The sequence below is a fragment of the Stomoxys calcitrans genome, chromosome 5 (genome assembly GCF_963082655.1).
Source record: "Stomoxys calcitrans chromosome 5, idStoCalc2.1, whole genome shotgun sequence".
NCBI classification, from domain to species: Eukaryota; Metazoa; Arthropoda; class Insecta; order Diptera; family Muscidae; genus Stomoxys; species Stomoxys calcitrans.
In genome coordinates, this window is record NC_081556.1 from 134,186,020 (window position 1) to 134,198,966 (window position 12,947).

General features: G+C 39.4%; 1 protein-coding gene across 1 annotated transcript in view; it reads right to left on the reverse strand.

Annotated features, from left to right (window-relative positions):
* LOC106084876 (uncharacterized) overlaps positions 1-12,947 on the reverse strand; it is a 124,678-nt gene that overhangs the window by 28,834 nt on the left and 82,897 nt on the right. The window contains exons 8-10 of the mRNA XM_059369477.1: positions 12,433-12,927; positions 12,177-12,338; positions 2,380-2,524 (exon numbers count right to left, since the gene is read on the reverse strand). Coding sequence (XP_059225460.1) covers positions 2,380-2,524; positions 12,177-12,338; positions 12,433-12,927 — 802 coding nt within the window. The remainder of the gene's footprint in view (positions 1-2,379; positions 2,525-12,176; positions 12,339-12,432; positions 12,928-12,947) is intronic.

Below are 12,947 nucleotides of genomic sequence, written 5' to 3' on the forward strand. Positions count from 1 at the left end.
ACGAATCTGTTTTTTTGTTTGGCACAATCAATAAGTAATAAAAATAATTAAATTAAATTGCGTAGCAATATAAAATAAAAAGTTATAGTATAAAGTTATTAAATAAACTTAGGGGAGAAAAAGTATGTTACAGGGATGAGATGTCATTTTTACTTTTATATTAAAAAGGTTCTTATAGAGATTGTGGGAAGTTTTCAAAAATGATTGTAGTATAATTTATTATATATTTGTTTTAAATGTCAATTTCCGATCCTACATAGGATATGCATTTCTTTATTTCTACAAAGGATACTCATTAGGTTCTTAGAGCAATTTAATGCTTCTGTCCTTCCGTCTACTGTAATTTCTCTACACCCTTCAAGAATTTGGATGTTGGGGAGAAATTTGACACAGATCCAAATTTTTTACATACACTGCTTAAGTTCTTAAACTTGCAAAATAAGACCTTAATTGAGGTTTTAAAGTCGCATTCATTCAAGACTTTCCTGCAATTCGCAACAAATAGCAATATTAGATTGTTCGACAACCATACATTACATGGTCCAGATTGGACCACATTTGAACTTAAGTGCCATGTCAGACCAGTGGTGGACAAATCCACACATGCTATTGCACATTATTGGGTACGTGCACCAGCCATAAGCCCATGAGCTTTAAAATAGTGTGCACATGATTAAGCCCACCACGAATATCGAACGAACTAATGTTTAAGACCTTTAAGCCTATAAAGTCACATTTTTTTCGAAAGTGCTTAAATTTGAAACAGTTAGTTTTACCATGCTTTTCGATGTCTGAAAACAAATATGATGCATATCGGTATATGATATAGCTCCCATGTAGTGAACTGCTGATTTAACATCTTGAGCCCATAGAAGCCACATTTTTATACCCTCCACCATAGGATGGGGGCATACTAATTTCGTCATTCTGTTTGTAACACCTCGAAGTAGGCGTCTAAGACCCCAAAAAGTATATATATTCTTGATCGTCGTGACATTTTATGTCGACCTAGGCATGCCCGTCCGTCTGTCCGTCCGTCTGAGAGCCGAAAGCACGCTAACTTTCGAAGGAGTAAAGCTAGCCGATTGAAATTTTGCACAATTACTTTTTATTAGTGTAGGTCGGTTGGTATTGTAAATGGGCCAAATCGGTCCATGTTCTAATATAGCTGCCATATAAACCGATCTTGGGTCTTGACTTATTGAGCCTCTAGAGGGCGCAATTCTCATTCGATTTGGTTGAAATTTTCTACAACGGCTTCTCTCATGCCTTCAACATACGTGTCTTATATGATCTGAATCGATCTATGGCTCCCATATAAACCTATCTCCCGATTTTTCTTCTTGAGCCCCTACAAGGCGCAATTCTTTTCCGAATGAACTGAAATATTGCGCAATGACTTCTACAATCTTCAGCATTCATTTATGGTCCGAATCGGATTATAACTTGATAAAGCTCCAATAGCATAACAGTTCTTATTCAATATCCTATGTTTGTCTAAAAAGAGATATCGCGCATAGATCTCAACAAATGCGATCAATGGTGGAGGGTATATAAGATTCGGCCCGGTCGAACTTAGCATGCTCTTACTTTTTTTTATACTGGTGACTTCCACCGATTTTTTTCTAAGTCCATTTTTAAAAAGATCAGCTTTCCCGACTTTGGTCCTTACTTGTTTGCCCGAAGTTCATTTCCTATGCATTCTACGGTTTATTTACTCATATAATGGTTTTCATTGCTAAAAATATCCTTTCAATTTAACTCATTCTGCTAATTCAACTTCAAATTTAGTTTCGTTAAACTTTATATATGAATGTAGATAGAGCTATAATTAGTTCGCATGTGAATCTGGTTATCATAACTTAATGGAAAATGCTTACAAACATTTTTGAAAGTTCCCATACTCATAAAGGGGTATCATTAAACAAAATAGCTTCAAAAGTATTTACACACAATGGTAAAGGGTTGCTAAGAGCGCGTTGACTTAACTCACACTCGCACTTACACATTATAGACAGACATACTCATACACCCAACAAAACACAAGTTGATAATTATAACAATGGAATTTACACACACATACACACAAATACTCCCTCTCGCAAAACAAGTACAGACTTACATATTAAAAAAATTAATTGGTATACACAAACATAAAAACAATGATGAAATGATGAATACCAAAGAAATACAAAAAATTGTTATGGAAAGGGAGAATTGAGTGCGTTATGCTCAAGACTAGGGGTATGGTAGGTCTATGATCATGGGTTTTTGTTAGAGTTATTAACTACAAACTCATATACTTATGGATTTTTATGTTTAAATATCTCTGTATTGGTTGCTCGTAATTATTAAACATTTACAACAGACAACACTTACCTGGCGGGTAGTATTAATGCATCAAATTCGGTTGATAAATGTCGACGTATTATGTTCTTTGATGGTGGTATGCCCAAAGCGGTGGCCATTGTATCACCTGAAAAGGATGGCTCCAAAACGACTAATCCTCCATGAACTCCGCTATCTGTAATTATGGCAAGAAGAATAACCAGAATTAAGTATTATGGCCTATGTGCATGAGTTTAGGTAGGTGTGTGCGTGTTTTTGTGTGGTAGGATTTTGATTGTTGACAGGATACACGTGTCCAAATGACACATAATTGGAGATAATTACGATGACAACAATTATGTCAGATTACATGAACATGGATTGTATGCCACATTGGCATGTGGTAATAATGCCACAAAAGGGTGAACTGAGAAATAAATATGACAAATTTGTGATTAGTACTTGGTATTGGGTTTAAAATTTTGTTGATAATTAATTTTTAACATGAAAAAGTCTTTGAATGACCGCAAATAAGCATATATATCCCGGCACGGAATAGCTGTGAGCACCATACAAGCCGGAACATTGAGCTCCGATCTGTGTGGTGTTTACTGCTGTCACGAAAAGCTTAGCTGTGAGCTACCGGCAGCGTCCACAGGTTGCAGAAGGTGGAATGCTCCATATGGAGTCGCGAACAATCAGCGGTATCGAGCGGAGAGTCTCAGTGAGAGGTCGGGCGGCACCGGCTTTTGCAGAAATACTGAGTGCCTATGATACTCGATATGACAAGGCGAGTTATAAGCATCTTTAAATAACCACTGGTCAATCTATTCCCGCGGTAATCGATCCTTTGGACAGGAACGGGTTTGCTCACCTACAGGAGCTGGACGAGGATCGCCACCTACACATAAAAACGTGGTTACAACAACAACAAGAAATAGACTGATCATCTCAGTACTTCTCAGAAGTGTTAAAAGTCGTAATAGAACAACACGAGCAAAATTTCAGCCCAAACGAATAGCAATTGCGCCCTCTAGATGCTTGGAAAGCCAAACCAAGAGATTGGGTTATATTGGGTTGTAAAGTCTTAAGGATCTAATCATACTTAGAATGGGTTTCAGAAGTCGTAACATACTACGTGCAATATTTCTGTTTAGTTGGGTAATAATTGTGGCTACTAAAGACCGTAGCACAGAGGTTATCATGTTCGCCTATGACGCTGAACGCCTGGGTTCGAATCCTGGCGAGAACATCATAAACATTTTCAACGGTGGTTTTCCCCTCCAAATGCTGGCGAAATTTGTGAGGTAGTGTACCTTTTGGTATGGCAGCCGTGTAAAAACTTCTTCACAAAGAGGTGTCGCACTGCGGCACGCCGTTCGGACTCGGCTATAAAAAGGAGGCCCCTTATCATTGAATCGGACAGCACTCATTGCCCCTATTCCTTAATGTAATGTTCATAGGCAAATTTGCATTTGCAAGTTTGCATTTGCATTTGTCTCAGAAAGAACAAGAAAAAACGTGCTCAGTTCGGCTGGCCCGAATTTTGGTAACCCACAACCATGGACTCTGCTAAAATTGTATGCAAAATAAATTTTTTTGAAGTGCATTATTTTATTCTTACTATCAAACTTCTGTCTACATACCAATTTTCCATCAAACTTCTGTACTTCTGTGAAGATTCTAAGAAACCAAACAAGGATCATCGATAGACTGGTTTCCATGGGAGCTATATCAGGTTGGGATTGGCACAGTTGTTGGAAGTCGTAACAGAACACTCCATACAAAATTTCAGCGAAATCGGACAAAAATTGATGCTTGTAAGGACTCAAGAAGTCAAATCGGGAAATCGGTTTATAGGGGAGCTACATCAGGTTATGCACCGATTTGGACCGTACTAGTCACAATTGTTGGAAGTCGTAACAGAATACCCCATTCAAAATTTCAGCCAAATCGGACAAAAATTGCGGCTTGTATGGGCCAAAGATGACAAATCTGGAGATCGGTTTATATGGGAGCTTTATGGGGTTATATTCCGATTTGGACCCTACTTGGCACAATCGTTAAAAGTCATAACAAAACACTACGTGCAAAATTTCAGCCAATTTGGACAAAAGTTCAGGCTTGAAAGGACTCAAGAAGTCAAGTCGGAAGATCGGTTTATATGGGAGCTATATCAGGTTATAGGCCGATTTGAACTGTAATTGGCAAAGTTGCTGGAAGTTATAACTGAACTCTACATGCACAATTTCAGCCAAATCAGACAGCTCCGCTATAAATTGATCTCCCGAATATGCTTCTTGAGCCTCTACAAGGCGAATGAACTGAAATGTTTCCCAATGACTTCTACTATGGTCTCCAACATTCAATTTACTTATGGACCGAATCGGACTGTAAGTTGATACATCTCCAATAGCATAACCTTTCTTTTCCATTATTCTTTGTTTGCTTAAAAAGATACCGCACAAAAAACTCGACAAATTCTATCCATGGTGGGGGGTTATAAGATTCGTCCGAACTTAGCTCCCCCTCCCTGTTTTAATATCAGCTAGTAAAATAGGCTTTTATGAACCTCTGACCTAAATCGAGAGTTCAGTCTATATGGCAGCTATAACCAAATATGAATTGATTCTGTCCATATTGAACACGAGTGTAGAAGGGTCAATTGCAACTCACTGTTCGAAATATCAGCAAAATCAGATAAAAGTGCACCTTATATGGTCTGAAGACCCTAAATCGGGAGATCGGTCTATATGCCATTTCCATCCAATATCTGTACTATAATTTGCTCGGTTATGGAGGGAGCTGGTTCAAGGCACTGTTTTGAATGGGCTCAAAATCCAAAAGCCTACGATTGTTCTATATGGCGCTATATCTAAATATGGTCCCATCGGATCCATATTCGGTATGGATGTCGGGGATCCTAGTGCAACTACCTGTATAATGTTTCCGGAATTCGGATAATAAATGCGTTTGTTTCAAATATCAGCAAAATTTAACAAAAATGTTGCCTTTTATGGGCTGAAGACCCAGAATCAGTACATCGACCTATATGCCAGCTAAACTCACATATGATCCGATTTGGTCCATTCAAAAACTTATTCTGTGTATTAAGTATTAAAAAATATGTATCTGCGACAAATTTCAGCTGAATTTAAGGGGGGAAGTAGTAATTGCGGATTTTTTAAAAGAAAGTAAATGCATTTTTAATAAAACTTTGAATGAACTTCAATCAAATATACTTTTTTAACACTTTTTTTCTAAAGCAAGCTAAAAGTAACAGCTGATAACTGACAGAAGAAAGAATGCAATTACAGAGTCACAAGCTGTGAAAAAATTTTTCAACGCCGACTATATGAAAAATCCGCAATTACTTTTTGGGCAACCCAATATATATGTATATCCTGGATCGTCTTGAGATTGGCAGTCGATCTAGAGATGTGATTCCATCTAAAGATGTGCTTCCATCCGTCCCTACGTCTTTCGAAATCACGACAACGGTCGAACGAACAAAGATATTCACTTGAAATATCCCACATAGTCTTCTAATTGATGTAGGTCATTGGGAATTGCATCGGTTAAGATTTGAATATAGCTCCTATATACACCGATTTCCTGATTTCACTTCTTGAGCCCCTGGAAGTCACAATTTTTGTCCGATTTGTCTGCAATAAATCGATCAACTGTATCAAGTACTGTCTAAATTGCCTAATAACCCGATATATGTAGCTCCCACTTAAACCGATTTCCCGATTTCACATCCGTACCCTTTGGGCGCCGCAATTGTTATCCGATTTGACTGAAATTTTGTCGGAAGTGTTTTGCTATGACTTCCAACAACTGTACCAAGTATGGTCTACATCGGTCGATAACCCGACTGGAGTTCTTGAGACCCTCAAAGCCGCATTTGTTATCCAATTTGGCTTTTGTTATGACTTCCAACAACTTTGCCAAGTAATGTTAAAATCTGTCAATAACCTGGTATAGCCCCCATATAAACACATCTACCGTTTTGTTTTCTACGGCCCCTTTAAACTCCAATTTGTGCCTGATTTCAGAAACTTTACAGAGTTCATTTGGTGGATACTGGTGGGAACCCTTGACATTCTGAGTTCATCTAGCCATTTACGTCTGTCTGTCTGTCTGCCGAAAGCACAAAAGTGTTTGAATGAATAAAGATATCGGCGTGAAATTTTCCACAAATACTTCTTAACAATGTAGTTCGTAGGGAATTGAAATTGGGTCATATAAGTTCAGATTTGGATATAGCTCCAATATAAACCGATCCCCTGTTTTGACTTCTTAATACCCTACGGACCTCTATTTTAATCCGATTGAAAATTGGCACAGGACGCCGACTCTCAGCCCTGGTCGGCACTGCACGACTTTTATACCCACCACCGAAGGATGGGGGTATATTCATTTTGTCATTCCGTTTGCAACACATGGAAATATCCATTTCCGACCCTATAAAGAATATATATTCTTGATCAGCGTAAAAATCTAAGACGATCTAGACATGTCCGTCCGTCTGTCTGTTGAAATCTCGCTACAGTCTTTAAAAATAGAGATATTGAACTGAAACTTTGCACAGATTCTTTTTTTGTCTATAAGCAGGTTAAGTTCGAAGATGGGCTATATCGGATTACATCTTGATATAGCCCCCATATAGACCGATCCGCCGATTTAGGGTCTTAGGCCCATAAAAGCCAAATTTATTATCCGATTTTGCTGAAATTTGGGACAGTAAGTTGTTTTAGGCCCATCGACTTCCTTCTTCAATTTGGTCCAGATCGGTTTCGATTTTTATATAGCTGCCATATAGATCGATCCTCCGATTTAGGGTCTTAGGCCCATAAAAGCCACATTTATTATCCGATTTTGCTGAAATTTGGGACAATGAGTTGTGTTAGGCCCTTCGACAACATCTGTCAATTTGGCTTAGATCGGTTCAAATTTGGAAATAGCTGCCATATAGACCGATCCTTCGATTTTGGGATTTAGGCCCATAAAAGCCACATTTATTATCCGATTTTGCTGAAATTTGGGACAGTGAGTAGTCTTAGGCCCATCAACAATCTTCGTCAATTTGGTTCAGATCGGTCTTGATTTTTATATAGCTGCCATATAGATCGATCCTCCGATTTAGGGTCTTAGGCCCATAAAAGCCACATTTATTATCTGATTTTGCTGCAATTTGGAACAATAAGTTGTGTTAGGCTCTTAAACATCATCTGTCAATTTGGCCTAGATCGGTCCAGACTTGGATACAGCTGCCATATAAGCCGATCATCCGATTTTGGGTCTCAGGCCGATAAAAGCCACATTTATTATCCGATTTTGTTGAAATTTGGAACAATAAGTTATGTTAGGCCCTTCGACATCCTCCGTCAATTTGACTTAGATCGGCCCAAATTTGGATATAGCTGCCATATAGACCGATCCTCCGATTTAGGGTCTTAGGCCTATAAAAGGTGCATATATTATCCGATGTCGCCGAAATTTGGGACAGTGAGTTAAGTTAAACCCCTTGACACACTTCTGCATTATCGCACAGATCGGTCTAGATTTGGATATAGCTGCCATATAGACCGATCTCTTGGTTTTAAATTTTGGGGCCATAAAAAGCGCATTTATTATCCGATGTGTCCGCAATTTGGGACAGTTAGTTGTGTTAGGCCCTTCGACATCCTCTTTCAATGTTGGCTCAGGTCGGTTCAGATTTGGATAAAGCTGCCGAATAGACCGATCTCTCGATTTAATGTTTTGGGTTCATAAAAGGCGCATTTAATGTCCGATGTTGCCGAAATTTGGGACAGAGAGTTAAGTTAAGCCCTTCCACATATTTCTGCAATTTGGTCTAGATCGATCAAGATTTGCATATAGCTGCCATATAGACCGATATCTCGGCCGGGCCGAACTTAACGCCTTTTTACTTGTTACCTTTCCTTACTTGTTTCTATTAAAATTGGTATAGCCTCAGCAATTAAAATTGTATTGCCATAATTAACTTCTTACCAGTTTGGTGTGGTGGTACCCATACATATTCATATATAAAATCAGATGCTAATTAGGTTTTTAAAATAATAACTGCAATAAATTACAACAAAATGCCTGGTGACAAACGATTACATGATGTTATTGTTCCATTTACACAATACAGATATCAAAAGGTTTTGTGTTTGGTTTTGGGTGATGCAGAGACTACAGGAGATGGGAGAATATCTGGGTTATATTTGCATACGAGTATATCATGTAAACTACGATCCTTTCAATTTGCATATGTTGTATAATTACTACACATGCATAATTTCTATGACAGATTGGATGAGAGCAGTTATTGAATTCATTTTATATAATTACTCTATGTCATTGTAATTGGGAAAAGAAATATGCAGAGTAAGATAAATACCAATCAGGGACTTGTTGGAACTACTAAATTTTCTTGTTTAAGTTTGTATGGGTCATTAATATTATTAAAGCAAAATGTGAGTTTGCCCATGAACTCTCATAGCGTTGTCCGGCTCAATTTTAAACTCTGTAACAAAGGACATTCCTTTGCTAGTCTAACCCAGACTGTGTGTTTCTGAGCAAAATTTCTTCAAACGGAAATTTAACATGGCTGAAGACCTCAAAAGAACCGCCAGCACTAGTGAGAGTACATATCACGCTGAAATATTTTTTTTTTTTTTAAGCTTTCAGTGCCATAGTCGCCACAATGGCGAATAGGTTAGGATTTAAGCGAACTTTTCCTGCTTGTTAGGGGAATTGTGTGGTCTATTTATATTTAACACCAGCTGAACTCCACCTCTACGACGCTTTCATTAGCAACTAGTGAAAAATAAGTTTCTTACTTACTACAAAGGAGGCCACCGTAGCGCAGAGGTTAGCATGTCCGTCTATGACGCAGAACGCCTGCGTTCGAATCCTGGCGAGACCATCAGAAAAAATGTTCAGCGGTGGTTTTCCCCTTCTAATGCTGGCAACATTTTTGAGGTACTATGCCATGTAAAACTTCTCTCCAAAGAGGTCTCGCAATGCGGCACGCCGTTCGGACTCGGCTATAAAAGGGAGGCCCCTTGCCATTGAGCTTAAACTTGAATCGGACTGCATTCATTGATATGTGAGAAGTTGGCCACTGTTCCTTAGTGGAATGTTCATGGGCAAAATTTTACTTACTACCAAATGTATCTCCCCAGAACAATTTGTTTATCTACTTCCAAATACATTTTACTAAACCCAATATAGCCATGACTGACAAATATTCACAATTTGGTAGGTATTTTGAGGGGAAGGCAACCTCCTTTCACTTGAACCTCATTTTTAATACCATATTCCTAATCTACTACCGAAAACCTTTTATTGGAGTCCCATATTGTTATGATGGTCTAATATGCCCACTTGGGACGATTTTGGTTTTTATACCCAATTACCTTGGTAATTATACCCAATTTTTAATATTTGATAATCATATTCGTACTCTTCTCTTGAATACAGTTCATTGGAGTCCCATATGGTCCCGATTGGGCCACTTTTGATTTTGGGCGGTTTTGGGCTCATATTCATTCTCTACTCGCGAATACCTTTCAAATGCAAATTTTGCCCATGAACATTCCACTGAGCAACAGGGGCAAATTTCTTAAATATCAATGAGTGCAGTCCGATTCAAATTTTAAGCTCAATACTAAGAAGCCTCCTTTTTATAACCGAGTCCGAACGGCGTGCCACAGTGGGACACCTCTTTGGAGAGAAGTTGTACATGGCATAGTACCTCACAAATGTTGCCAGCATTAGGAGGGGAAAACCACCGCTGAAAATTTTTTCTGATGGTTCCGCCAGGATTGGAACCCAGGCGTTCAGTGTCATAGGCGGACATGCTAACCTCTGCGCTACGGCGGCCTCCACCTTCCCTCCACCATACCTTTCATTGGGCTCCTATATTGTGCCGATTGCTTCACTTTTTATTTTTGGGCGGTACTCTTGGGATGACGCCCTAATTATTTGTAGCCAATTTTTGACACCATATTCGTATTCTACTCCCAAAAACTTTTCACTAGAGTCCCATATTGTTCCAATCGGTCGACTTTGATTTTTGGTGGCATTTTTGGGGTGGTTTTGGGCTTTGGACGGCTCGCTAGATACGTTTTTATTCAACTACCAAATTCTATTCATTTGATTTTCATTCATATTCTCCCTATTGGTTAATATGTTCGCCGGATGGGTTTTGCGGGGTCAGGGCGGCCCTCCCAGACACCAAGGAATACATTTTTATGTCAGATTTGTACTCTACTTATAAATACCTTTCATCTGATATCCATATTGCCCAAAGTGGTAAAAGAGTGCTGTTGGGTGGTGCTTTTGGGGGTGGGGGAACCCCCCCTACTTAGTGTGACATTTTTATGCCAAGTTCGAAGTCTACTCTTAAATGTATATCAATTTCATGTTTTTGGGGTGCCATAAGGTGGCATATAAAATTACTCTTTAATCGCCGTACCCATCTCCGAGATCTGATGTTTTTTGAAAATGGGGTTATGGGGGAGGATCTGATACCAAAAAATATAGTACCCTATTTACACCGGGGGCTAAAAACTCGGTTCAGCTGTTTTAGGGTCTATACGGAACAGACAATCAATTTGTCACAATCAAAACGCAACAATTTAATTTTTTATCTAATGGATATTCGTACACATTCAGTCGTGATTGAATTTTTTGCCATTTTAAATTAAAAAATTATTTGTTTCGATAATTTTTTAATCGAGTCCCAAAAAAATCTTAAAAATGGTGCTTAAATTAATGGTGCTTGAATTAAAGGCTTTTTTTATCTCCTAAAATATAAAGGGAAGACGATTTCAAAGACTCATGCGTCCCATGACAAATCTATAGCAATACCAAGGCAGCCGGTTCTACGTGCCAGATTGACCCGATAGATCGGCCAATGGCTCAATAAATCTGTAGGGATACACGACATCCGATGTTTTTTTTTGGAAAACCCACGAGGGAGAGTTTTTTTTTTAATACGGGTGCCCATGGACCGTTGCCCAAACAACGCACCTCAAGTTCATATTCGAGGAGGTAAACATCTGCGTACCAAATATAAAAATTAGTTGATATTTTTTAATTGGATCAATTAAAAAATTAATTGATAATTTTAAAATTTCATTAATTTTTAAACACTCCATCATAGGATGGGAGTATACTAATTTTGTTATTCCGTCCATCTTTCCATCTGTCTGTCCGTCCGTTCGCCTGTACATCTTTTCGTCTGTTTTTCCGTCCGTCTGCCTGCCCGTCGGTCTGTTTGTCTGTCCGTCCATCTGTTCGTCTTTCTGTATGTCCGTCTGTCCGTCCGTCTGTCCGTCCGTCTGTCCGTCCGTCTGTCCGTCCGTCTGTCCGTCCGTCTGTCCGTCCGTCTGTCCGTCCGTCTGTCCGTCCGTCTGTCCGTCCGTCTGTCCGTCCGTCTGTCCGTCCGTCCGTCTGTTTGTCCATTCGTCCGTCTGTCTGTCTGTCCGAACATCCATCCGTCCATCTTTCGGTCTGTCCGTACGTCCGTCCGTGCGTCCATCCGTCTATCCGTACGTCCATCTGTCTGTCCGTACGTCCATCCGTCTGTCCGCCCGTTCATCCGTCCGTCCGTCCGCTGTCTGTCTGTCCGTACGTCCATCTGTCTGTCCATCTGTTCGTCCGTCTGTCCGTCCGTCTTTATCAAAAATGGTAATTGATATTATCATTTTCGTAATTGAAGCAGATTCAATTAAAAATTTAATTAAAGTAATTAATCTCTTAATTGAAACCGATTTTTATTTTTTCTGTGTATTGAGAGAGTTTAAGCCTTAGTTTAAGGCACTCACCTTTCAAATTATCTGCGTATTCGCCCAAATCAATGGATCTGGCCCAGCGTATAAATCGTTGATTGGTCCAGACAATGGGGTCCGTATCGACATTTTCCGATTGAACTCGACGCATGGCCAAATTTTGACGATCATACTTGACAATGCGTAGAACATGTATGCCTGGGAATAGAAAACAGAAAAAAAACAAAATTTTAAAGTCATATGAAGATTTTTTTTGGTGTCATATATCTTTTCTTTCCTCCCATATACTCACCATGTACTATACTGGCCTGATGGAACTTCCTCGTCACACCCAAAAACTTTTCCAACTCTTTTTTCGACAACGTATCTAACATGCGGGCATCAACCAAAGAATGCAGGAACGATTCAGCATATTGTGGTAAACCTATGTCGGGTAACCATTCAGAGGCTACCCAAGTGTGACCCAATTGTGTTATCATGGGATATCTAACCATTTCGGGTCGACGTTGTTCCTCAATGGCCAGTCGCAATTTTTTACGATGCATAGGATGGGCCAAACCAAGGCCCGCTTCTAGTTCTATGTCATTTAATTCCAGCAAAACTTTGCCACTCTTAACATTTTCAGCACAACGGGAACTGTATTGAGGCATGCCAAGGGCCACCTCCAGCCAGGCTAGAACTTGTGGGGCCCGCCATCTTTCCATGGGCAATTGAGAGGCTTCGCGCAGTAAACGTAACTTTTCGGCATAACCTTCCTCCGACAATGGGCTCCAAGCGTAATCATTATCTGAGGTTGAGTGTTTTTTT